This window comes from Theropithecus gelada, chromosome 1, assembly GCF_003255815.1.
Source record: "Theropithecus gelada isolate Dixy chromosome 1, Tgel_1.0, whole genome shotgun sequence".
NCBI lineage: Eukaryota > Metazoa > Chordata > Mammalia > Primates > Cercopithecidae > Theropithecus > Theropithecus gelada.
This window is the reverse complement of record NC_037668.1, coordinates 30,891,556-30,918,105: the sequence shown is the minus strand read 5'-3', so window position 1 is coordinate 30,918,105 and position 26,550 is coordinate 30,891,556. Positions and strand designations below refer to the sequence as shown.

Genomic DNA, 26,550 nt, shown 5'->3' with positions numbered 1-26,550 from the left:
TTTTTTTTTTTTTTTTTTTTTTTTTGAGAGGGAGTCTCGCTCTGTCACCCAGGCTGGGATGCAGTGGCCGGATCTCAGCTCACTGCAAGCTCCGCCTCCCGGGTTTACGCCATTCTCCTGCCTCAGCCTCCCGAGTAGCTGGGACTACAGGCGCCCGCCACCTCGCCCGGCTAGTTATTTTTTGTATTTTTTAGTAGAGATGGGGTTTCACCTTGTTAGCCAGGATGGTCTCGATCTCCTGACCTCGTGATCCGCCCGTCTCGGCCTCCCAAAGTGCTGGGATTACAGGCTTGAGCCACCGCGCCCGGCCTGTCAGGCTAGTCTTGAACTCCTGACCTCAAGTGATCCACCGGCCTCGGCCTCCCAAAGTGCTGGGATTACAAGTGTGCACCACCAAGCCCGGCCCTAACTATTTTTCTTTTACCTAGAAAATAACGTGAATTTTTAAAGCACCATATCTTTCAATGTAGAAAAGCAAAATGTGCTTACTATCACAATCGCAATAAAGTGGACGAGGTTAGGCACAGCTACAAGTTTATTTATCTGAGACAGGGTTTCGCTCCGTCACTCAGGCTAGAGTGCAACGGCACAATCACAGTTTACTGTAGCCTCTACCTCCTGGGCTCAAGGACCGCCCACCTCGGCCTCCCGAGTAGCTGGGACTACAGGTGCACCACCACATCTGGCTATTTAAAAAAAAAATTTGGGGCCGGGCACGGTGGCTCACGCCTGTAATCCCAACACTGTGGGAGGCTGAGGCGGGTGGATCACCTGAGGGCAAGAGTTAGAGACCGGCCTGACCAACACGGCGAGACCCCATCTCTACTAAAAATACAAAAATTAGGCTGGGCGCAGTGGCTCACATCTGCAATCCCAGCACTTTGGGAGGCTGAGGCGGGTGGATGACGAGGTCAGGAGATCGAGACCCTCCTGGCTAACACAGTGAAACCCTGCCTCTACTAAAAATACAAAACATTAGCCAGGCATGATGGCGCACGCCTGTAGTCCCAGCTACTCGGGAGGGTGAGGCAGAAGAATCACTTGAACCCAGGAGCCGGAGGGTGCAGTGAGCTGAGATCTCGCCACTGCACTCCAGCCTGAGCGACACAGCAAGACTCCATCTAAAAAAAAAAAATTAGCCAGGCGTGGTGGCACATGCCTTAGTCCCAGCTACTCGGGAGACTGAGGCAGGACAATCGCTTATACCCGGGAGGTGAAGGTTGCAGTGAGCAGAGATAGCGCCACTGCACTCCAGCCTGAGGGCAGAGCCAGACTCTGTCTCAAAAAAACAAAACAAAGAAGTTTTGGAGAGATGGGGGTCTACGTTGCCCAGGTTGGTCTTGAACGCCTAGGCTGAAGTGATTCTCCCACCTCGGCCTCCCAAAGTGCTGGGATTACAGGCGTGAGCCACCACACCCGGTCTAGTCTTTAAATTTAATGCCACGTTGATATAAAGGGCTACAAAAATTAAATATTGTAACCAAGTAGCCCCGTGTCCAGGAGAATGATGGATCTGTCAGAAAACTGTGGGCAGTTTCGAGCTTTGGTCCCATCTTAGACTCAGTGGTCCATGGCCAGAAGCCTGGCAAGGAGCCCAAGCTAAGCCAGAAGTGGACACAGAGACACAGACGTGGCTGGCTGGCCACAGCTGCTAGAACCACACTCGCAGGCCCCAGACGCCCTGGAGACCCCAGCAGTACTGGGGAGTCTAAAGTGCTCACCTAAAGACAAAGTCACATCTCCCACGCGTCAGCTCATCACAGGGCTTTGAACTTAAAGCCGAGGACAGCTGTGAGCCGGAAGCCGGGCCCAGGGAGCACCGGGCAGGTGAGGTGGCTGGTGGGGCTGTCCCCACTGTCCACATGCACCGTGGGCTCTACGCTGGCCACTGGAGCCTCTGAGCAGTTTATGGGTTCTTTATAAGAGCAGTTTTCATTTGGGTTAATAAAATGTCAAAGAAAAGGCTGCGCGTGGTGGCTCACGCCTGTAATCCCAGCACTTTGGGAGGCCGAGGCAGGCGGATCATGAGGTCAGGAGATTAAGACCATCCTAGCTAACACAGTGAAACCCTGTCTCTACCAAAAATACAAAAAATTAGCCAGGTGTGGTGCCGGGCACCTGTAGTCCCAGCTACTCGGGAGGCTGAGGCAGGAGAATGGCGTGAACCCAGGAGGCGGAGCTTGCAGTGAGCTGAGATCATGCCACTGCACTCCAGCCTGGGCGACAGAGCGAGACTCCGTCTCAAAAAAAAAAAAGTCAAAGAAAAAAAACCCAAATGGCATTATATTAGACATCCCTAAATTCTCTGGCATCATAGGATTTTAAACCATGATCCTATATGGCGTCGAACCCCCCAGGTGGTCTGGCAGGCACCCACAGCCAGGAACAGCCCCCTGGGCCGCCCCCCACAGACCCCACCACTGACCATGAATGATGAGGCCTTCGTCCCTGCACTGACGGGCCAGGCGGAAAGCCTCTTCCAGTTCCATCTGGGAGGACACCGTGCAAGGGTCACCTGGGTGGGGCAGGAGACGGTGCTGAGGTCGCTGAAGGCCCAAGGCAAAGCGGGCTGTGATGGGCCTACTTAGCACACCAGATGAGGGTCTAGTCCCACTGCTCAGATTGGCCACCTCCTGGTAGGGTTGGGAGGTCCAAGGATGGCTGTCCACACTAGGGAGTCACCCGGCCCCCAGTGCCGCATCAGAGCCACCCAGGAAGGGAAGCTGGTGCACTTGCAGCCCTGGGCACCACTTGGAGGGCTAAGCAGTGAGCAGGGCTGAGGACACTCTCCTGAGGTCAGTCCCGGGTGGAGGGAAAGTTCCTTGCCCTCCGTGGCTGGACAGGGACATGGAGGCGTACAGAACCCCTGCCCTGTGGGGCTGTATCCAACCCAATGGGTGCAGCATCAGGCTCCACCCACATAGCCGTGTCCTCAGCCAGCAGCTGCCCGCCAGTCCCTGGGCGAAAGGGGTCTCTCTGGACGTCTCCCAATCCCCTCCCATCCTTTTCAGGATGTGTGTCTGAGAGAGAGGAGGCGGACACGGCGAGCCCTGGCTGCACGCACCCTCCCCATGGTCCCTAGAACAGGAAGAGCCCATCCTTCAGAAGCACCTACTGGAAAAGGCCAGGACATGAGAAAGGAGGTCAGAGGAAGAGGTGAGGACCTGCCCAGGGTGAGGCAGGGAGACCCCCTGCAGGCAGTTCAAGACCAGAGCCCTTCCTAGGAGCATCTAGGCCCAGGTCCTTGTTAAGCATCTACAACCAACCTCTTTCCCACCATCCCCCCTGGGGAAAAGCTGGCTCCAACAAGTTTAATTCCACTTTTTTAAGTCTCCCCACAGAAGAGGCTGAGCACACTCCGCACAGGAGGCTGCCCTGGCGAAGTCCCCTGAGGCTGAGGATTCTGGCCGACACGGGACGAGGGCTACCTTCGCTGTCCACCCACTTGAGGGTGAGCGGGTGCTGCTGGTGCAGACGGCACATGTCTCTCACTTCCTCGCAGAGCTCCTCGAAGGTTGTGGCGGCGTCCACGCTGGTGATGAAGATGTCCCTGGGGCGGAGGGGACACGGGCATCTGTTACCGTCGGGCGTATTTGAATCAAATTAAACAATTATTACTGATTAACCAAATCATGGATTAGATAAGTGAAACTTTCCCCAAAAACAGTATGACAGCCTCCCCCACGCCCCTCCAACACAAAACAGAACCATTAACCATAATCATCGTTTAAAAACGACCACCGTCAACTTCCCTGCACAGAGAAAAAAGCGCGACCTACCTGGCTGGAAAGAATGGGGTCAAATTGGGAAAAAAGAAAGTGCCCTCTTGTGCGAGGCCTGGCAACGGCACCTGGTCGGACACCCGTTCCAGTTCACCCAAGTGTGGGTGACCCCGGGATGGACACAAGCTGGGTCGGTGCAGGCCCCCCGGCTTCGGTAAGGTAAAGGAACCCAATCAGACCTGCCCCCGGACCTCGACGGTGCCAGCGGTGGAGGCCAGACCTTCAGGGGGTGAAGTGGCAGGGGATTAAATAATTCCATAATGAAAGGTCGCTCTTTAGACCCCAGAGTGGGAACTGGGTCCGCTGCTGCGGCTACGACAGAAGCCTGGGCAAATTTTTCTTTTTTTGAAAACCGAGTCACACAGCGTCAGTGTCTTGTATCTTCTCAGCCCCAGACAGGACCTGAATCCCAGGGCCTGGAGAAGCTCAGGGACCCCCAGGCACCCTTTGAAGGCTGGCGCTTCCCTGCTGCTAGAAACCCGAGGTCCCCCCATCACCGCCTGCACTGAGCAAGAGCTGGTCTCACCCTGCGTGGAGGGGAGGGACCACCGCAGGGCCTAGCTGGTGTGTCCTGAAACTCAGAGCAGCAATCACACCCTCGTGCAACACACCGAAATTTCAGAGAAATCTACGGCTTTCTGACACCCACAGGAGCGCGGGGCAAGAACACAGGGCCTATAAAAAGAAGCCTGAAGGGGTGTGAGACGTCCCAAATCACAGAGACACAGGCTCTGCTCTTTGCAGACACTGCTGGCTCCCCACAAGGTTATCTGAATTCGTCAGACAAGTTTCGAGAAACAAAGTTCTCGTCCCAGACAAGCACTCCAGTGCAAACAGAACACAGGATCTGTCCACAGCCGCAGCCCCAGCATAGCAGCCCAGGGCCCACCTGCCCCACAGGCCTCACCCAGCCCACTCTGGACCCCAGCCACCCACCCCTTCCTGCTGGAACTGGCCAGCCAGCACCTGCCCCCAGTGCCCGAGCACCCCACAGGAACCAACCTGGCTGGTCTTCGCCACAGCCCGCAGCATCACGGCAGATTAGGAAAGTGAGGAATGGAGGGGTCACACACCCAATACCCGGGGTTCGCCCCAAGCTGACACCCATGCCTGCTGCCTGACCTGGCGTCCAACAGTCCGACCACCAGGAACTCCAGAGTGGGAGTCAGCCATCCCTTCACCTTTGACCCCTTCCTGCCCCATGCCCCCGCCCCCACACAGTCCTGTCCCCAGGTGGAAGCCAGTTTCCTGCCAATCTGGAGGCCAGGTGGGTGGCTCCAGTCAAACCCCAGGACTTGGGAAGTGTCGGGCCACCACTTCCAACCCTATCCCAATCCTGAATCAAACAGCTGCTCTGTGCCCCTCGGCAGGGGTGTCCAGGACCCAGCACCCAGTAGCCAGCTGGGCAGCCAGGGAGAGACTCCTGTGTCTCTGCGGGGCCCAGCACCAAGCCCTGAGCTACCGCCCGCTCTGGTCTCTGAGCTTTGCACACAGAACCTCCCTGAACACAAAAGTTGTCTGAGCTGGGCCAGGTGCGGTGGCTCACGCCTTTAATCCCAGTGCTTTGGGAGGCCGAGGCGGGCAAATTACGAGGTCAGGAGTTCAAGACCAGCCTGGCCAACAAAGTGAAACCCCATCTCTACTGAAACTACAAAAGATTAGCCGGGTGTGGTAGCAGGCGTCTATAGTCCTAGCTACTCGGGAGGCTGAGGCAGGAGAATCACTTGAACCTGGGAGGTGAAGGATGCAGTGAGCTGAGACCACACCACTGCAGCCTGGGTAACAGAGCAAGACACTGTCTCAAAAAAAAAAAAAAAAAAAAGGTCTGAGCTGGAAAAGGGAAGAGCCAGCACCAGTGTTTGCGACTCCAGAAGAATGGGAGCCTGAGACTCGGTCTGGGAGCCTGGCCCAGGTCACCTGGGACTCCCTGAAAACACAGGTGTCCGGGGACCCCTCAGGCCCACAGGGAGCCAGGGGGGAGGCGAGGATTGGATCTCAAGTGTGCTCAGAGGGCCCTGGGGGGACAGGCAAGGATGATGGGGTGGCCATGCCCCATGGGGGTGACTGAAGAGCTCCTCCTTTTTCTAAAGACTAGTCTTCCACGTGTCCACACTCAGCTACCTCCACGAACAGCAGTGTCTCACCCCAGGGACGGAGTTTCTAGGGCTTCCAATAACCCAGTACTCATCCTGGCAACCACCTTCTGGAACTGCGTCATTGCCCTAAGGCCTGAGTGTCCCACCCCACAGCCAGTCCCCTCAGAGAGGCACCGGGTGCCACGAGGGACGAGGAGCCAGGCTGGGGAGAAGGGCAGTTCACACTCTCCAGTGGAGAGGAGGAGGACCTGGGAGGGGACAGAGGAGAGAAGGAATGGTAGGAGCAGGGAAGACCCAGACGGGAGACAGGCCCTGGAACAGGGAGGAAGATGAAGGAAGAGGTGCGGCAGGGAAGGGAGAGAGGGGAGAGCGGGAAGAGGAGGGAAAACAACAGGGAAGGAGGGAGGAAGAGGAAGGGGTGGGGAGAGAGGGGAGACAGTCCGGGAAGGGAGGGAAGAGGAAGGGGTGGGAGCCTGGTCTCTCCAGCCCGGGAAACCAGAGTCACCGGGTGGAATTACACCCACCCCACCACCAAAGTGCTCCCAGGGGCCAAAGCAGGACAGAGGGAGGACGGAGCGGCCCAGAACTCCAAGGCACTGCCCCTGAGCCTTGGTCCCGGGAATTGGGCACCGGAATGCAGGAGGGTCTGGGCCCCTGCAGCCCTGCGGGTGTGGACCTCCCTCTTGCAGGACGCCCCTGACCTCCACACCATCACCTGTTGCCTAGTTTATTGGCTCCAGGCTGGGAAGGAGACAGCAAGCCCACGTTCCTGGATAAGTCCAATAGCCAGGACCTCAATCACACCAAGTTTTAACCAGCTGACTTCCAGGTCAAAAGACATGGCTGCCCTACCCCTTTGGGTGGGGTTGGACGGTCAGTTCCCCAGAAATCCCTTTCTTCTGGTTTCTGGCACCAAACCCGACCCCAGTACACCCCGAGGGTTCCAGGTGCTTGCCAGAGGGGGGCTGCAGAGACCTCAACCTTCCCAAAGAAGAAACAACTGAGCCTCCTCAACAAACCCGGGGCCAAGCAGCCCCAGATGGCTGACCCCAGACCCCAAGACAAGGTTCGCAAGGAGCTGAACCCGCTCAGACTCGCAGCGCACCACAGAGACCCCTGGGGTACTGCCCTGACAGGACATGGCCCAGGGAAGATGTCACCCACGTAACCCTGCCAGCCTTCCCTGCCTCTGGGGCTCAGGTTGCCACCGCGGGAGCTGAGGGCGCACCGGGGCAGGAGCAGCTTTTCAAGATCCCAAGGACCACCCAGTGCAAGTCCAGAGCCCGCAGTCCGCTCCCCTCCCTCTCCGCAGCAGCGGCCACCTTCACCGGAGCGGAGGTCCGAGTTCGGGGCTCCTGGGGATGCAGGCGGGTGGAAGAACAAACCCACGGGCCCTCCCTTCCCCACCACCCACACTTCGGGGGGCAGCGACCCCTCCGCTGTGCCTGTGAGCCGGGCCACCTGGTGCAGCCCCCGCCACCCCCACCAGCGCTGCCCCGGACCCCTCGGCTCCGGCCCCTGACCGCGCCCCCTCCCACAGCCAGACAGAGGCTTCCAGGGGGGCGGGTGCGACGCAAGCCCCGGGGCCAGTCTCGGCCGCGCCGTGGCCTCTAGAAACCCCTGTCCCCACCCGACCACCCGGAGCCCTGCCGGGGGCTGCAGTGGAGCCACCGCGCCCGCGCCCCGGGTCTCCGGACTTTGCCTAAAGCGAGACCCCCGGCCGGGTAAACGGGGAGAACATTTAGGAAACGCTGATTTTAAGAAACCCGCCAGGAGTTTTTACAATTTGATGAAAACTTTCAATCCTTACAGGTTTGCGGCCGGAATGTCCCCGCCCAACTTTCCAGCGAAAACGTCAACCACAGTGACCGGGCCGAGGAGCGCGCGGCGCGGGGCCGACCCCAGGGAAACCCGGTCCCGGGGAAGGAGCCGGCGCTGCCCACGAGGTGTCCGCGGGTGACGCTCACGGGCGGGGACCGAGGACCTCCCGCGACAGCCCCGGGCCCGCAGCGACCTCGCCGCCCTCTCCCTCCCTCCCTCCAGCGCAGGAGCCCCGACGGCTGTGCCCTCCCCGCCTCACCCGCCGCCGCTCCCCGCCCTCCCAGCCGCTCACCCTCCGTAATGCGCCTTGAGGCGGACGCGGCCGCCGCTCCCGTCCATCTTGGGGCTGGTCCTGCTGGGCATGGCGCGCTCCGCCGGCCGCCGTCAGCGCTGCGCCCCGGGAGCTCCGGCCATGGCGCGGGGCGGTGGCGCCAGGTGGGGCCGCGGCGGAACGCGGAAGGCAGCGCCCAGGACCGACGGCTCCGGCCCGGCCCGGCCAACTCCGCGGAACTCCACGGAACTCCCACGGCGCGCGGGGCGGCAGCTGGGGGCGCACAGGGCGGGACCGTCCGACGGGGGCGGGGGCGGGGGGCGGGGGGCGAGGGGGCGGTGTCCGAACATGGCGGACCGAGGTGGAGCCGGCGGCCAATCCGCGGGGCGGGCGGTCCCGGGGCGGGCGGTGGCACCTGCGGCCAATGAGGGCGAGGCGGGGCCGCCACCTGGGCCAATCCTCGAGGGACCCCCGGCAGCGGCCCAATGGCGAGGCGTGGGCGGGGCTACCTGTCGGGCGGGGCGCGGCGCACCTGCGCCAATGGGACCGCGCACGGCGAGGCTCTGCCCGGCAACCGGAGGGGCCCCGGCCTGGGGCACCGAGCTGCGGACCCGGGAACTCGCTGGAAACGCAAGTTCTCGGCCCTCGCCCAGACCCTCCGAATCGAAACTCCTGCGGCGCGCGCCCTGCCAGCCCGAGGACCCCGCCGTCCAGGGGTCTCCTGACATCTCCCACATGAAGGACTGAAGCTGCAAGGAGCGGAGAACCCGGCCAGGGTCAGGGACGGGAGGGTCCAGACTCGGGTTCTCTGGGCCCCAGCCCCCGCTTCGCCCCCATCGAATCCAAGGTCCCCTGTAGGGAAGGGCCGTCCACACTCGTGAGTGCAACCGCTCACTCCGCCCAGGTCAAGGACGCGGCATTGCCCCCGAGTCGCCCATGACCTTCATTTCTGAAGCCACAGCCTCTTGGGCCTTACTTGGGGGCGGGGGGGTTGATCTGGACAATCGCCCTCCAGGCCATTCCACCGCTGCCCAGCTCCCTACCTCCTGGGCTCCTCCCCTGAAAATGCGGTCGAATTTTCCCTGATCAGCCCATCCCTTGCTGTCTGTATCCACTGAAGCCCAGACCTGCTGCCTGCAAGACCTCACCCAAGCACCAGGTGGACACCCAGACCCAGCTCCTGACCTCGACCCCTCTCCCCTGACAGTGGACCTGCTCAGGCCACGCCCTCACACCCCTCACCCAGACACAGCCACCAGGACTTCAACCACGTGCTTTCATCACGCAGGTGAGGTGCCTGGCGCCTCCTTGATGCCAGGCCTTGGGGAGACCTGTGGCCACAGAACTCATGTTCTCCCTAGAGGTGGACAGCGTGCCCCTCTCCTATGCAGAAGCTGTCGTTCTTTCTTCTTAAACACCGTTTGCACCCTCCCTCCACCCACTGACCCATCTCTGCCTCTCTCTACAGCAAAGCTTCTGCCAAGCCGCCCTGCTCCCCCTCTACGTCCCCTGCCACCACCCACTTCCACATTTTAAATACAAGGGTCGGTTCTCAGACGTTTTCTTTTCTTTTTTTTTCTCTTTTATTTGAGACGGAGTTTTGCTCTTGTTGCCCAGGCTGAGTGCAATGGCATGATGTCGTCTCACTGCAACCTCCGCCTCTCGGGCTCAAGCGATTCTTCTGCCTCAGTCTCCCAAGTAGCTGGGATTACAGATGTCCACCACCACCCCAGCTAATTTTTGTATTTTTAGTAGAGACGGGGTTTCTCCATATTGGCCAGGCTGGTCTCCAACTCCTGACCTCAGGTGATCCACCTGCCTCGGCCTCCCAAAGTGCTGGCATTATAGGCGTGAGCCACCGCGCCCGGCCTCAGACGTTTTCTTGGCCTTTAGCATCAGAGCCCTCCTGGGAAGGCTCACACATCCCCCGCCCCCGGTTCCGGCTCCCCAAATCTCCCATCCTTTGCCCTCCTGGTCTGCAGCTTTTAAAAGCGTGGAGCCCTGGCCTCAGCCTTTGGCCCACTTCGCATCCCCAGCTCAGATGGTCCCCCCGAGCTCCCAAACAAGGTTCACCCAGCCCCAGGCATCCTCCTAATGAGCCTCTCAGCTGACCTCTTCCCCAACTCGGTGGTGCCCACTCCATCTTTCTGGGTCATCAAAGTCCCCCAGTGGTTCCCATCGCTCCCAGAGGGAAAGCCAGCTCCGCTGCCCCGGCCTCCAGGCCTCCTGGCTGCCCCGGCCTCCGGGCTGCCCCAGCCTCCGGGCCTCCTGGCTGCCCCGGCCTCCGCCTTTGCATGGTCACTCCCTCTTCCGGGAGCACCGTCCTACAGAGATCTGCTGGACTGGCACCCACATTCCCTGGAGTCTCTAGCATACTTAATGCCCATTTCAGCAATCTACTCCTCCCCCCATCTCCATGGGGCGACCCCCTCTGTATCCCTCACACAGGCACAAAGCCCCATGCCCATCAGCTGGGTGTGAAGGGGGACAGAGAGTAGAGGGTGAGGGGGCAGCCTGGCAGTGATTCCCAGATTCCCAGTGATGAGTGGGAACCTGTGTCTGCAGCAGCTCCAGAGCCAGGCACCCGTTGGCCCAGCTCCCCCACGCTGGGCCCCATGGCCAGGGCTGTGGCCTCATCTGGAGTCTGGCCTGGCAACATGGCCTGGGCACTTCCTGATGGGCAGGAAAGAGCAGGGTTTTGCCTTAGTGGGGCGGTGCCTGGAAGGGGCCACTGGACACCCACAGGACTTCCTGGGTGTTCTGATCCAAGGAGGCAGCAAGGCCTGGTCCTGGTCCCAGCGCCCCTGCTGGGACAGGCCCTTGGCACTGGCCTCCCCGGGGAGATCCGTGCTGCCAGGCGGGAGCCTCCGTCCTGGAAGCCAGTTGCAGGGTCGTGGCAGTGCCCCAGTGCCTGGGAGATCCATGCTGCCAGGCAGGAGCCTCCATCCTGAAAGCCAGTCCCAGGGTCACGGCAGTACCCCAGTCCCAGCGAGGGAAGATGGGGGGTGGGGCTTTATTATCTGTGGGGTTGGGAGGGAGAGGGCGGCCTCGGTGGACAGTCCACCCCAGTGTCGGACTTTGTTCAGCCCTGATGCCGGTGGAGGGGGTGGGGGCAGATGCAGGTCCCAAAAGGCTCCAGCAGAGGGCTGCGGGCACAGGGGCTGCCCAAAACGTCCCGAAAACCTCCCCCTGTACCTGCTCTGGCCTCCCCTCGGGAGGCAGAGGCCGCCACTAACGAGATCTGCAAAACAAAGGCCTGACCCGCCCAGGCCCTGGGACCCGCCTCTGGGCAGATGGGGCAGGTCACAGGGAGGTTCCCAGGTCCTCTGTCCTGAGCCTGCGCCCCTGAGAGTTCCCTGAGGGCAGAGGGCGCTTCCTGAGGCACGGATAGACTCGCTGGCTGGCGGTGGTGTCACTGTGTTGCCCGGCGACAGATACAGGGTGTTTACTCTGGAATCTGCCAACGACTCCCATCCAGATCCTGGCCGAGGGCTGGGCCCTGTTAGACCAGGTCCCCACAGCCTCTCCAGGCACCTGGCACACGGGGAAGGAGTGAGTGACTTGGGTAAGGACCCCTCGAGAATGCTGGAGCCAGGCAGCCTCCTAAGACTGTGGGTGGGGACAGAGTCATTGCCCGCTGAGCTCGGCACACCGAGGAGGCACAGCCCTGGAATCTTCCAAGGACTTGCCCTGGGGCCTCCGGGGCAGGTGGGGTGTGGAGGTGACCCTTGGAGTGGGTGGGGCAGGCTCTGAGAAAGGCTGTTGGGTGGCCAAAGGCCAGGCTTTCCACCTCGCCGGTTTCTGTAGCTCCCAAATTTTTCTTAAAGTCCTCATATACTTTCATAATCATAAACACCTATTATTTTTTAAATAAAAAAAATAAAACGGGTTATAAAAGTCACACTGGCTTTTTAGAAAACTAGAGCAACACAGAAAGGTGGTGTAGGGAGAGGTGAAGCCTCTTCCCAAAACCCCAGCTGAGCAGCGAGAGCCCCGGCGGTGAAGCAGATAGCCTTCCCTCTCCCCGTGCCTGGGACCGCAGGTGGAGGTGCTGAGTGACCGCCGGGGCATGGGGTAGGGAGCTGACTGGCAGAGGGCAGTGTGGGCACGGGGTCTGGCTGAGGGTGGCCTCTGACCCCTGGGCCAAGGTGGCTCTGTGCGGCTGCCAGGCCTACCCTGTGATTTTCCTTAAAAGAGCCCTTTGATGATACCATCGAGTGATGTTGAGACGTTTTAGAAGAGAGGCAGTTTACGCTCAGTGTGATTCGTCAGACGTCTGGGAGGGGTTGGCTGGGGCCCATGGGGTCCCCATCACCGCGCCCCCAGCATGGAGGCCTCCCTCATCAGCTTCATAAACTGCATTTGTGCCGGCCCAATGCTTGGGACTGCCCAGAAAGGTGCCCGGCAGGAGCGGGCATGCCACAGAGCCCATGGGGCTCGGGTGGGTCTTCCTGCCAGATGTGAGGCTGCCCTGTGGGGTCCCGCGACCCCCATCACAGGAAGGCCAGGCGTTTGCTGACGGGTTCTGGACACAGCAGCCGTGGGAGGGACTGGCCAGATGTTTCCTTTCTGTGTCAGGGATCATGGGATTTGGAAAAACTGGCTCAAGTGACAGTGTCAGCTGCATGGGTTCATTCTATGGATGTTGGTTGAGGGCCTACTGGATGGAGGACCAGGAGTTGAGCCAGGAATACAGCAGTGAGCCGGCCAGGCGGGGTCTCCTCGTGGGACGCTGCTGGAGACAGGCCACTGTCAGAGAACCACAGGAGTGCAGAATGGCTGAGCAGGGCTGACCAGGTCCCCGCGGGAGAGGCTGGCCCTGGGACTGAGGATGTGTGCGGTGGGGCAGCCCTGTGGCCCCAGGGAGCAAGGGCTCTGTGAGTGAAGGGCGCGGGGAGTGTGAAGAGGCCAGGATGCCCCAGCCAGGAGGGTCAGGGGAAGAGAGGGTCAGGGAAGCCTCAGACAGGGTCTGGGGTGTGAGTGCCTGTGTGCTTGTCTGAATCTATATGTGTTTGTGTCTGTGTGCGTTGTGTGTGTGCATACATGTGTCTGTGTATGTGTTCTCATGTGTGTATAAGTATGTCTGTGGTTGTGCGTCTGTGTTGACGTATGTGTGTCTATGCATGCATACATGTGTCTGTGCGTGTGGTTTTTTTTTTTTCCTGCTTTTTGTTTTGTTTTTAGGCAGGGTCTCGCTGTGTCACCCAGGCTGGAGTGCAGTGGTGCCATATCTCGGCTCACTGCAGCCTGGACCTCCTGGGCTCAGGTGATCCTCCCACCTCAGCCTTTTGGATAGCTGGGACCACGGGCATGCACCACCGCGCCCAGCTAATTTTTGTATTTTTTTTTTTTTTTTTTTTTTAATTTTTTTTTTTTTTTTTTTTTTTTTTGAGACGGAGTCTCGCTCTGTTACCCAGGCTGGAGTGCTTTTGCTGGATCTCAGCTCACTTCAAGCTCCGCCTNTTTTTTTTTTTTTTTTTTTTTTGAGACGGAGTCTCGCTCTGTCACCCAGGCTGGAGTGCAGTGGCCGGATCTCAGCTCACTGCAAGCTCCGCCTCCCGGGTTCACGCCATTCTCCTGCCTCAGCCTCCCGAGTAGCTGGGACTACAGGCGCCGCCACCTCGCCCGGCTAGTTTTTTGTATTTTTTAGTAGAGACGGGGTTTCACCGTGTTCGCCAGGATGGTCTCGATCTCCTGACCTCGTGATCCGCCCGTCTCGGCCTCCCAAAGTGCTGGGATTACAGGCTTGAGCCACCGCGCCCGGCCTAATTTTTGTATTTTTTGTACACAAGGACTACGTTTCCCAGGCTGACTTTAAAACTCCTGGGCTTGGGGGCTGGGCACGGTGGCTCAAGCCTGTAATCCCAGCACTTTGGAAGGCCGAGACGGGTGGATCACGAGGTCAGCAGATCGAGACCATCCTGGCTAACACGGTGAAACCCTGTCTCTACTAAAAATACAAAAATTAGCCGGGCGAGGTGGCGGGCGCCTGTAGTCCCAGCTACTCGGGAGGCTGAGGCAGGAGAATGGCGTGAAGCTGGGAGGCGGAGCTTGCAGTGAGCTGAGATCCAGCCACTGCACTCCAGCCTGGGCAACAGAGCGAGACTCCGGCTCAAAAAAAAAAAAAAAAAAAAAAACTCCTGGGCTCAAGCCATCCTGGTGCCTCAGCCTCCCAAAGGGCAGGGATTACAGGTGTGAGCCACCGGCCCAGCCTGTGTGCGTTTCTGTGCCCACGTGTCTGTGTGTCTGCCTCTACAGCCGTGCCTGCATCTGCGTGCATGTGCCAGCGCACGTGTGTCTGTCGCTAACTGCGTCCACGCGTCCGTGTGCCCCTCACTCCACAGCCGCCCTCCAGCGCCCGAGTTTCCGGGCGCCATTCCTTCGGCGGCCTTTCAGGCCTGGCACCTTCCCTGCGGGCTGTCTGGCCTCGGGGCGCTGAGCGGGTCCCGGGCTGCCGGCGGCCGCGTGCAGTGCGGAGCTTGCCCAGGAGGGGGCGCAGGAGGGACGCGCGGGGAGACGGGGCTCGGGCTGGCGGCGCGTGGAGGCCCGGGGAGCTCGTCCCGCACGTGGGTCCCTGGGCGGCCGCGCAGCGCCGGCTCTGCCCGCTCTGGCTCCGGGGCCTCCCGCCCCACCCCGAGGCTCTTCCTGCTCGGCGCGGCTGCCTCCTTTTCAGCCCCGCCTGGGAGTGCGCCCCGGGGACCCCGTGTCCGCCTCGCGGCCACCCTCGTCGCAGCTCAGCAATCCTGGTTTTAAGTCGTCCCTGCTTAAAATCTGCGGATTGGGCCGGGCGCGGTGGCTCACGCCTGCAATCCCAGCACTTGGGAAGAGCGAGGCAGGCGGATCGCTTGAGGCCTGGAGTTTGAGAAAATCCTGGGCAACACGGTGAATCCCGTCTCTACAAAAAGTTTAAAAATTAGCTGGGTGCGGTGGTGTGTGCTTGTGGTCCCAGCTGCTCGGGAGGCTGAGGTGAGAGGATCACCTGAGCCCAGGAGGTGGAGGCTGCAGTGAGCTGAGGTACGGCACCGCTGCACTCCAGCCTGGGCAACAGAGCGAAGCCCAGCCTCTAAAAAAATAATAATAGGCCGGGCGCGGTGGCTCAAGCCTGTAATCCCAGCACTTTGGGAGGCCGAGGCGGGCGGATCACGAGGTCAGGAGATCGAGACCATCCTGGCTAACATGGTGAAACCCCGTCTCTACTAAAAAAATACAAAAAACTAGCTGGGCGAGGTGGCAGGCGCGTGTAGTCCCAGCTACTCGGGAGGCTGAGGCAGGAGAATGGCATAAACCCGGGAGGCGGCGCTTGCAGTGAGCTGAGATCTGGCCACTGCACTCCAGCCCGGGTGACAGAGCGAGACTCCGTCTCAAAAAAAAAAATAATAATAATAATAATAATAACAACAACTTAAAAAATAAATCTTCAGATGGGACCCCACGAATTCAGTCTCTGCATATATGTGTGTAGTTCTCCACAGGTACCTGTGGGCGGGGGGGGTTGTGTGTGTGTGTGTGTGTGTGTGTGTGTAGCTCTCTGTATGTACCTGTGTCTGTAGTTCTGTGTAGACCTGTGTGTGTGTGGAGCTGTCTATGTGTACCTGTGTGTGTGTAGCTCTCTGTGTGTACCTGTGTGTGTGTGTGTCTGTAGCTCTATGTGTGCCTGTGTGTGTGTAGCTCTCTATGTGTACCTGTGTGTGTTTCTGTAGTTCTGTGTGTACCTGTGTGTGTGTGGAGCTCTCTGTGTGTACCTGTGTGTGTGTCTGTAGCTCTGTGTACCTGTGTGTGTATCTGTAGTTCTGTGTGTACCTGTGTGTGTGTGTAGCTCTCTGTGTGTACCTGTGTGTAGCTCTCTGTGTGTACCTGTGTGTGTGTAGCTCTGTGTACCTGTGTGTGTGTGGAGCTCTCTGGATGTGTGTGTGTGTGTGTGTGCGCGCATACTGCTGGAGGGGCTGGGCACTGCCACTCCCAGCAGAGCCAACACAGTGAGGAGGAGGTGAGGTTGCTGTGTCCAGGGTTTGGAGAGGCCAGGGGAGGCAAAAGGAGGCTGACCTGGAAGATAGAGCAGCTGGAAGGGCACCCAGGGGAGGCAGGGAAGGTCTGGACACTGCCAGGCTGAGCTCTGCGCACAGCTTCCCCAGCTGAGTCTCACCAGGAGGCACAGCCCCTCTCCAGGCCCCTACCCCCACAATGATGCCTTCCCTTGGAGGACCGTCTGTGTCCGACATCACCTCTGGGACCTTCAGCCCATCCCTAGGAGGTGAGAATCATGACCCTATTCTGTGGATGAGACACCAGGGCCGGGGTCACTCCATGCCTGGTCCAGGTACACATGCCGGCAGCGGGCAGGGCCTGGGCAGGGCAGGGATGGGGTGGGACCTCAGGGCCCAGGCTGCTGGGTTACACACTGCATGTCCCCTTCTCTGGGCTGGACATGCCCTCAGAGTGGAGCACCTCTCCTGAGACCTGTGCGGGGACAGAGCTCCAGGGCCCGAGACCACCTGGTCAGCACCGTGTGCGGGCCCTGCCTGTCCTGCACTGCGGGGTCCAGCAGTTCCTGCTGGGTGGTGGGCTCCCACCTCCACCGCCCTCAGCTGCCTGGGGTTATTTCAGACATGGTGCGAGGCTGGTGCGTCTGAGGAGGCAGCAGCAGAACCACGGTCACCATGGCAATGCTGGGGACTGTTCCTGGGACTGCTCCACACGCTATTTTAGCCTCGTGAAAACAGACAAAATCTCGGTTCACTCAAACCTTCACGGGGAGATGCCGAAGCAGGGGCCGGAAAGGCCTGTGAACCCTCCCCTGAGCTCCTCCCCATCCTGCCACGCCCGTCCACACCAGGCTGGAGGACCCGTCAGCCAAGGTCCCTGTGAGCCCCGCCCTCCCCAGTTGTCTTTGCCTTTTACTCAAAGACTGAGTGCCAGAGCCCCGGGAACCCTGAGGCCTGGTAGTGCTTATGAACCGCTCAAGGGCCAGGCTGCTCTGGAAAGACAGGGCCAAGGGCTTGTCCTTTGGATCTCCCGGCCTGGCAAGGATGTGAGAGAAGGGTACTTGTATGCCACCCACCATGGGAGCTGCATCTGGGACCGTCTTCTTTTTTTTTTTTTTTTTTTTTTTGGAGACAGAGTCTCGCTCTGTCACCCAGGCTGGAGTGCAGTGACTCGATCTCAGCTCACTGCAAGCTCCGCCTCCCAGGTTCACGCCATTCTCCTGTCTCACCCTCCCAAGCAGCTGGGACTACAGGCGCCCGCCACCACACCCAGCTAATTTTTTTGTATTTTTAGTAGAGATGGGGTTTCACCGTGTTAGCCAGGATGGTCTTGATCTCCTGACCTCATGATCCGCCCACCTCAGCCTCCCAAAGTGCTGGGATTATAGTCGTGAGCCACCACGGCCTGCCCTGGGACCGTCTTCTAGAAGGCAGCCTGACAGAAGGCACCCAGCGCCTCAAAGATGGCCACGTCATCTGGTCTCACAACTCCACTTCTGGGATCCATCTCAAGGAAAGACCTGGAAATGCAAGCACTGCTGTGAACCAGAGGTCTTCCTCCACGTCAGCCGCCAGGACCAAGGTGGGGGGCGACTGTGGCCGGCAGCAGAGTGGGGTCCACTGTGGACTCTGCTTGGCTGGTGGCTCTGTGGCCTTTGAGATTGAGAGTTTCACATTCACACACACACACACACACGGACATGCATGCACACATCCACACACATGCAGATGGCACACATGCACACACCCGCACACATGCAGGCAGCACACACCCACACACAGGCACACTTATGCACACGCCCACACCACATGCACACACAGTACGCGTGCGCACACATGCACACACAGCACACACATGCACAGACAGCACGCATGCACACGTGCAGGCACATACTCTGGTGCTCCCCAGGCAAAAGCAGTTCTGCTAGGACAGAAGGAGCCATGCCCCCTGCCAGGTGGCACCGGCCCTAACAAGCCAGCAGATGGATGGACAGGGCCCTGCCCAGCAGGGAGGCTCCAAACCCCAGGCCTTGCAGCTGCACTGTGTACCAGCATCTCTCTCTTTGGAAAGTGTCCCAGCCCCTCTTGCAAGGAGCAGACCCGGGGACCTTCTCACCAGCTCAGGAGTGCCCTGCAGGGGCGAAGGGGTGGGGCTCTCCTGGTGCAGAGGCTTCTGCTGACCAGGGCGTGGACTGGCCTGGGGGGCACTCAGGGAAGCTCCCTAATGCAGGTCTGAGGATGTAGGGGGTATCTGAGCCAGCTGGACTGGAACCCTTCCCATTCTGTGGTCAGGCGCTGGTCCCCTCACTTTGCTGGTACTCGGATTTCTCCTGTGTGAGGCGGGAACTGCACCACAAGTGGGTGGGGGCGATTCACGGGCTCGAGCTGTCAGCCCCGATGCCCGGCTTGTTGCAACACTGTCTCAGTGTGGCCGAGTTGTGTTTGCTCATGGTCGAGCTGTGTCCTTGTTGTGGCTCTTCTGACCTGAGCATCACTTGGATACCCAGGGTGTATCCACTGCCACTGGGTCCCAGGCCCACTCGGGGCTGCGAGCCGGCTCCAGCCAGCCCCATCTCTGCTTCACGGCTGGGAAAGTGGGGAACCCCAAGGCCAGAACAAGTCCCATGGGACCCAGGTCCGGCCCCCAGCAGGGCAGTCCTCAGCCCTTCCCAGGGACACGTGGGGTGGGGCGCACGGTTAGAGGCCATGGAACTGGGAGGGGAAGAGAGTATCGCGGTTTAACTCTCTTCCATCCCTTCTCCCTTCTGGAGCCCCCATGTACCAGGCAGCAGGAAAAGCAATAGCTCAAGTCCATCTGAACCCATCATTCGAATAAGTGCTCAGGTTCTCCTCAGTCTTCGGCGGTGGCTGATCCGTCTTATGTCCTCCACGAGATGACATCTGGGTGTGGAGGGAAAGTCAAGGCAGAGGCTTGGGGGGCTCCTCAGATCCAAAAGTGCCCCAGACCCTCGCTGTACCTGACTGTAGAGTGGCTGCCCTGAGGCTTGCTAGGCGAGGTTGGGCAGCTGGGACCCGGGCATTCTGTTTGCACCCACAGCTGACACTGTGGTGGAGGAACTGTCTGGAGCTGTGAAGGACCTGAGATTGGACAAATTAGCTGGCCCCAGTCGCATGGATGCTGGCAGAAGACACAAGACTCCTGGGTCAGAAAAAACAAAAAAAGATTGTTTTTTCGTTTTTTTTTGAGACAGAGTCTTGCTCTGTCGCCCAGGCTGGAGTACCGTGGCATGATATTAGCTGACTGCAAGCTCCGCCTCCCGGGTTCACGCCATTCTCGTGCCTCAGCTTCCCGAGTAGCTGGGACTACAGGTGCCCGCCACCACGCCTGGCTAATTTTTGTATTTTTAGTAGAGACGGGGTTTCGCCATATTGGCCAGGCTGATCTCAAACTCCTGACCTCAGGTGATCCACCTGTTCGACCTCCCAAAGTGCTGGGATTACAGGCGTGAGCCACCTGGCCAGAAACGGAAGATTTGATCTGGTGACAGCAAGTGCCTGACCAGGCCCCTTGCCTCCAACTTGCCATTCAGCTCCTCGGCCTCGGTGGAGCCCCCAGCTTCTCTCCTAGGGTCTCTCCCTCAGCCTCAGTGGATGCAAACCAGCCACTCTAGAAGCTCAAGACGGCAGGCCAGACAACCCACCCTGTATGGCCACAGTGGCCAGTGAAGTTACTGAGTGCTGGGAGCCGTCAGGAGTCCTCTTCTTCCACCCTGTGCCTGCCTCTTCCTTCCGACTATCCCAGGCCTGGAGAGGTGGGTTTTCCCCATTTCTTAGGTCAAATCCTTCTCCACAGGGCAGCAAGCCTGATTCACAGCACACTGAAGAGCAGGCCAATGACCGAATCTCCTCTGATCGCCCTTGGGGGTGTGGTAACTGGGAGCTGAGAGAGGTTAGGAAATGGGGTGTTAGAGATGGGGTCTCACTCTGTTGCCCAGGCTGGAGTGCAGTGGCACGATCATGGCTCACTGCAGCCTGGACCTCCTGAGCTTAAGCAATCCTCCTGCCTCAGCCTCCTGAGTAGCTGGGACCATAGGCAAGCGTCATCACACCTGGCTAATTTTTGTATTTTTTGTAGAAATGGGATTTCGCCATGTTGCCCAGGGTGATCTCGAATTCCTTGGCTCAAGTGATCTGCCCACCTCTGCCTCCCAAAATGCTGAGATTACAGGCAAAGTGCTGAGATTACACCACGCCTGGCCTGGTTAGGGAAATTTTTGTTTGTTTGTTTGTTTGTTTGAGACAGTCTCACTCACTCTGTTGCCGAGGCTGGAGTGCAGTGGCACAATCTCAGCTCACTGCAAACTCCACCTCCGGGGTTCAAGTGATTCTTGTGCCTCAGTCTCTGGAGTAGGTGGGATTATAGGCATGTGCTACCAAACCCAGCTAATTTTTGTATTTTCAGTAGATACAGTATTTCACCATGTTGGCCAGGCTGGTCTTGAACTCCTGACCTCAGGTGATCCTCCCCGCGGCCCCGCATCAGCCTCCCAAAGTGCTGGGATTACAGACATGAGCCACCGCGCCCAGCCAGTTAGGGAATTTTTAACACAATAGTCCAGATTGCAAGGCTATTGTCTTGCTGCAAGTCCTATTTCCAGTGTCTAAACCTAAATAGTAACGAGTGTTCTTTTTGCATTTCTTCTCTGACAAGGCTAATCTCCGCCCAAGCTAGGCAGACGACTGCCTTGGACCAACTTATAAAAGCAAATGACTGAGCCGTAGCCCTGCCAGGCACTGGCCTAGCTGCATCTGGCTAATGATACCTGTTGATGCTCAAAATAACCCAGTGAGGAGAGGATCGTCCCCGTCCCTATTTGAGGGACGAAGATGTTGAGGCTCAGGGGGCTAAATGCCTTGCCCAGGGTTACATGTCTGGTCCGAATAGCTGGTCAACCGGTCAGGGCCAAGGCTCATGCCAGGCTCCCTCCAGAGCCCACACTCCCAGCCACCGACACCGGAGAAGCCCCATACTCAGGAAGGCAAGAGAGAGAAGCGTGTGCATTTCCCCCCAAATGGTTAGGTTAATTTTGCGGGAAATCCCCAGCTCTTGGCCGTAAATGCTCTTGGTTCCCTGGGCCATATGCCCTCTGCTTGCCTGTAGTTTCAGAGCAGCCAGGGTGGGCCATTGCCAGGCAAGTCTCATCCAAACATTCCCCCTGCCTCTGCAGCTGTTCTGCCTTGGGACTTTCTCGGACTCCTCAGCAAACTGCTCAGCCCAAGTGCAGGGCGGCCTGAAAGGTGGGGAGTTCTCCCCCGGGGACACCCCTCAGGCCACGGGGCTGCAAATTGGCTCCCCCACGCCCCAGCATCCCATGCTTAGAAGGACAACTCTGAGGTGCATTCCTGTGGCTCCTCAGAGGGTCCCAGGGATGTGGGGATAGGAGAACTGACCCCCAAGGCAGTCCCTGCAATAAAACAGGCGTGTCCTCCTCCCTGTCTCACCCCACCTCTCACTCCTACCTCCTGGGATCACCCCCAAAATAACTACATGCACTGAAGTCTCATACCAGGCTCTGCTTTGGGGATCACCCAAGCTAAGACGGTTGGTCCTGGAGGTGGCCGATACCAGGGTGGGGTTGTGGCGCTGGGTCTCTCACCACGACAGTGACAACGAGGGCCTCCTGCAGGTGGAAGGTGGGGAGCTGAAAGCCAGCCTGCAGAGCCCTCACCAGGGCTGAGTCTGGAACCAACTATGGCCTCAGGGAATGTGGCGGAAGCTAGAAAGTTCTCCATGGTGGCATCGAAAGAGACCCTGCTCTCCTGCAGCCAGAAAGCAGACAGTGCTGAAAATCAAGGCCCAATAGTGAGCAGAAGAGCGACAGATCCCAGAGAAGACTGCTGTGCAGCCGTGGGAGTCGGCTATGCCAAGTGCAGCTGGCAGGGAAGGCATCAGAACTGGGCCTGGTTAGGGGTCATTGTGGGTGAATTTACCTGTGAATATTGTGCTCCCAAATTCCACCCCACTTGTTGGAGGAGAGGAGAGGAGACTTCTGTCTGGAGTCCCTGAAAATATCTCATCTGGGGCACCTACCTTGCAAGATGATTGTTGTATCAGTTTCCTGGGGCTGCCATGACAAATGGCCACAAGCTGGGTGACTTCAGGCAACAGAAATGTATCGTCTTATAGCTCTGGAGGTCTGAAGTCCTAAACCACGGTGTGGGCAGTGCTGGTGTTTCTGCAGCTGTGTGGGAGGGTCTGCCCTGGGCCTCTCTCCTAGTGCTGGCAATCCTTGGCTTGTAAGCATGTCACCTCGATCTCTGTCTGTTCCCTCCCAGCCTTCCTCCCCCTGCCTCTGTGTCTCCTCTTCTAGAAGGACACAGTGTTTGGATTTAGGGCTCACCTTAATCTAATAGGACTCCATCTAACTTACGTCTCCAAAAACCCTATTTCCAAGTAAGGTCCCACTCACAGGTACCAGGGGCTAGGACTTCAGTGTCTCCTGGGGGATGTTACTCATAACACTTGTCCCCTTCAGAGTCTGCCCTGCCTTCTCTCCCTGCAGCCAGGACTAAAGCTGGAGCCTCCACACAGCCCAAGCAGGGAGGCGACGGCTCAGGTCACTGTGGGTCTTGACTGACGGGCTCTGGTGAGAACAGGCGGTTGCAGCTGGGATGGTGTGGAGGATGCTGGATGGGGGGGGACATAGAAGCAGCCATTTATGATGACGGATTTCACATCCCAGCAAGACAGAGCTAGTCCTGATTCACCTGGAGGAGTGTGAGGAAGGGGTCTGTAGGGGGCTGAATGTCTCTGTTGCCCCAAAATTCCTAGGTTGAAATCTTGCCCCCAGGGGTGATGGTATTAGGAGGTGGGGCCTCTGGGAGGTGATGAGGTGAACGGGGTGGAGCCTCCTGGTGGGATTAGTGCTCCCATAAGAGGCCTGAGAAGGCTTTGTCCACTTTCTCTCACATAAGGACACAACGAGAAACCGGCGTCTACACCCGGAGGAGGGCCCTCACCAGGCCCCAACACGCCAGCACCCTCATCTCAGACCTGCACCCTCCAAAACGGTGGGAAATCACCCTGCTGTTCATCAGCCACCCGTCTATGGCAGCCCAAACAGACTCAGGCAGGGTCTTGGGCCTGGGGGTGGGCTTATTGTTTATTTATTGATTTATTCATTTTTAATTTTGTTTTGAGACAGGTCTCATTCTGTTGCCCAGGCTGAGTGCAGTGGTGCAGTCACAGCTTGCTGCAGCCTGGGATTCCTGGGTTCAAGCAATCCTCCCACCTCAGCCTCCCAAGTAGCTGGGACCACAGGTGCGCACCACCACACCTGGCTATTTTTGTTTTCTTTTGCAGAAATGGGGTCTCCTTATGTCTCCTGGGCTGGCGTTGAAGTCCTGAGCTCAATAAATCCTCCCACCTCAACTTCCCAAAGTGCTGGGCCGTGCCCAGCCGAAGGGGCAGGTCCACTGGATGAGACCACAGGGACTGCCACCTGCCTGGGTCCCAGGAGGGCCCAGAGGACACACTCACAGTGGCACAGTGAGCACAGTGCTGGCACAAGGCAGAGCTGCTGAGAAGCTCCGGGACAGCTGAGCTGTGTGGATGGTGTTAGCAGGAGGAAGTGCTGCCCTGGGTCTGCCATGGGAGCTGTGTGGCTGCGCCAACTGCTGGAGGCAAGGTGGGTGTCGGCGCAGTGATGGAGGCAGCCAGGGTACCTGACCCTCACGATCTGTGGCTCATGGGCCACCATGTCCCTGGAGTGGGCGATGAACAGCTAGCTGAGGTAGGCACTGGACTTGAATAACCGGAAATAAACAAACGCCAGGAGGAGAAGGCTGGGACCTGCAGGCACGGTGGGAAACTGTGACTCCCGCTCTTATTTCCGGAACTTAGCCATGACCACTGGTTGGAGGAGAGCCTTGGTCTCCTTGGAGAAGGGCCCTGCAGCACCACACACAGGTGTGATGAACCGCACATAGGTGTGATGGACCGCACACAGGTGTGATCACACAGGTGTGATGAAACACACAAAGGTGAGATGAACCACACACAGGTGTGATGAACCACACAGGCATGATGATCCGTACACAGGTGTGATCACACAGGCATGATGAACCACACACAGGTGTGATGGACCATGTGCAGGTGTGACGAACCGCACACAGGTGTGATGAACCACACACAGGTATGATGATCCGCACACAGGTGTGATCACATAGGCATGATACAAGTGTGATGGACTATGTGCAGGTGTGATGAACCGCATGCAGATGTGAACCACACACAGGTGTGATGATGAACCACACACAGGCGTGATGAACCATACACAGGTGTGATGAACCACACACAGGTGTGATGAACCATACAGGGGCATGATGAACTGCATACAGGCATGATCACACCGGTGTGATGAACCACACATGCGTGATGAACCACACACAGGCATGATGAACCACACACAGGTGTGATCATACAGGCATGATGAACTGCACACAGGTTTGATGGACCATGTGCAGGTGTGATGAACTGAACGCAGGTGTGAACTGCATGCAGGTGAGATGATAAACTGCACACAGGCGTGATGAACCATACACAGGTGTGATGAACCACACGCAGGTATGATGAACCATACACAGGCATGATGAACCGCATACAGGCATGATCACACAGGTGTGATGAACAACACAGGCGTGATGAACCACACACAGGCATGATGAACTGCACACAGGTGTGATGGACCACGCGCAGGTGTGATGGACTGCACGCATGTGCAATGAACCACACACAGGCGTGATCACACAGTCATGATGAACCACACACAGGCCTGATGAACTGCACACAGGTGTGATGAACCACACACAGGTGTGATGATGAATCACACACAGGCGTGAACTGCACACAGGTGTGATGAACCGTACACAGGCATGATGAACCACACACAGAGGTGATCAGACAGGTGTGATGAACTGTACACAAGCGTCATGAACCATACACAGGCATGATGAACCACACTCAGGTGTGATGGACCGCACGCAGGTGTGGTGAACCATGCAGGTGTGATGGACTGTGCACAGGTGTAATGGACCACACAGGTGTGATGAGCCTTGCGCAGGTGTGATGGACCACACGCAGGTGTGATGGACTGTGCACGGGTGTGATGGACTGCACAGGTGTGATGGATGGCACAGGTGTGATGGACCACATGCAGGTGTGATGGACTGCATAGATATGATGGACCACGCACAGGTGTGATGGACCATGCGCAGGTGTGATGGACTGCGTGCAGGTGTGATGGACTGCACAGGTGTGATGGACCACATGCAGGTGTGATGGACCGTGTGCAGGTGTGATGGACTGCACAGATATGATGGACCACGCACAGATATGATGGATCATGTGCAGGTGTGATGGACTGCGCGCAGGTGTGATGGACTGCGCAGGTGTGATGGACTGCACAGGCATGATGGACCACATGCAGGTGTGATGAACCACATGCAGGTGTGATGGACTGCACAGGTGTGATGAACCATGCACAGGGGTGATGGACCACGCACAGGTGTGATGGACTGCACACAGGTGTGAGGGATAGCATGCAGATGTGATGAACCGTGTGCAGGTGTGATAGGCCGTGTGCAGGTGTGATGGACCGTGCAGGTGCGATGGACCGCATGCAGGTGTGATGGATCGCTCAGGTGCAATGGACCGTGCACAGGTGCAATGGACTGCTTGCAGGTGTGATGGACAGCACACAGGTGTGATGGTTTGCACAGGTGTGATGAACCACACACAGGTGTGATGGACCACACGCAGGTGTGATGGACCGCATGCAGGTGTGATAGACAACATGTAGATGTGATGAACCATAAGCAGGTGTGATGGACCGCCCACAGGTGTGATGGACGGCACAGGTGTGATGGACCGCATGCAGGTGTGATGGACTGCACAGGTGTGATGAACCATGCACAAGTGTTATGGACCACACACAGATATGATGGACTGCACAGGTGTGATGAGCCACGCACAGATGTGATGGGCCACAAGCAGGTGTGATGGACTATGCGCAGGTGTGATGGACTGCACAGGTGTGATGGACCGCACAAGTGTGATGGACCGTGTGCAGGTGTGGTTGACAGCAAACAGATGTGATAAACCACGCACAGGTGTGATGAACCACGCACAGGTGTGATGAAGACTCCGCTGAAGCCATTGTGGCTGCGTCTTCAGAGTAGCTCTCTCCTGGAGAAAGGACACCCGCAACGGGAAGGGCTTTGGGATCTTGGGTCTGATGCCATCCGGAGACCCAACATGTCACAGTAGCCCCTGGCCAGCATGGGGTCCTGGGGATGCCAAGTGACCAATGCGGTCCCAGCCCATGGCCATCCAGTGGGTTTATGGACCCATTCCGTGGTGGCGCCCTGGTCTGCAGGTCCACAGCAGGTTGGTGGCCCTGAGCACCTGCCAGGATCCTCTCACTGTTTCCCTGACCTGTGGAGTGAGGGCCACCATGGCAGAGAAGGCAAAGTCAGAGCCCCTGAAACCACCTTCAACCCCGGCAAGGACAGCAGCTTGGAAGTCAGGCTGCCTCTGTAGCCCCCCGGCTGGTGGGCTGTGGGCACAGGCAGGGGTT

The 26,550-nt window shown here is 58.3% G+C and overlaps 1 protein-coding gene across 1 annotated transcript in view; it reads right to left on the bottom strand.

Annotated features, from left to right (window-relative positions):
• Positions 1-8,213, bottom strand: part of PRKCZ (protein kinase C zeta) — a 144,105-nt gene extending 135,892 nt beyond the window's left edge. The window contains exons 1-3 of the mRNA XM_025381589.1: positions 7,992-8,213; positions 3,429-3,550; positions 2,426-2,515 (exon numbers count right to left, since the gene is read on the bottom strand). Of these exons, the coding sequence (XP_025237374.1) occupies positions 2,426-2,515; positions 3,429-3,550; positions 7,992-8,062 (283 nt within the window). The 5' untranslated portion in view covers positions 8,063-8,213. The remainder of the gene's footprint in view (positions 1-2,425; positions 2,516-3,428; positions 3,551-7,991) is intronic.
• Between the last annotated feature and the right edge of the window lie 18,337 nt (positions 8,214-26,550).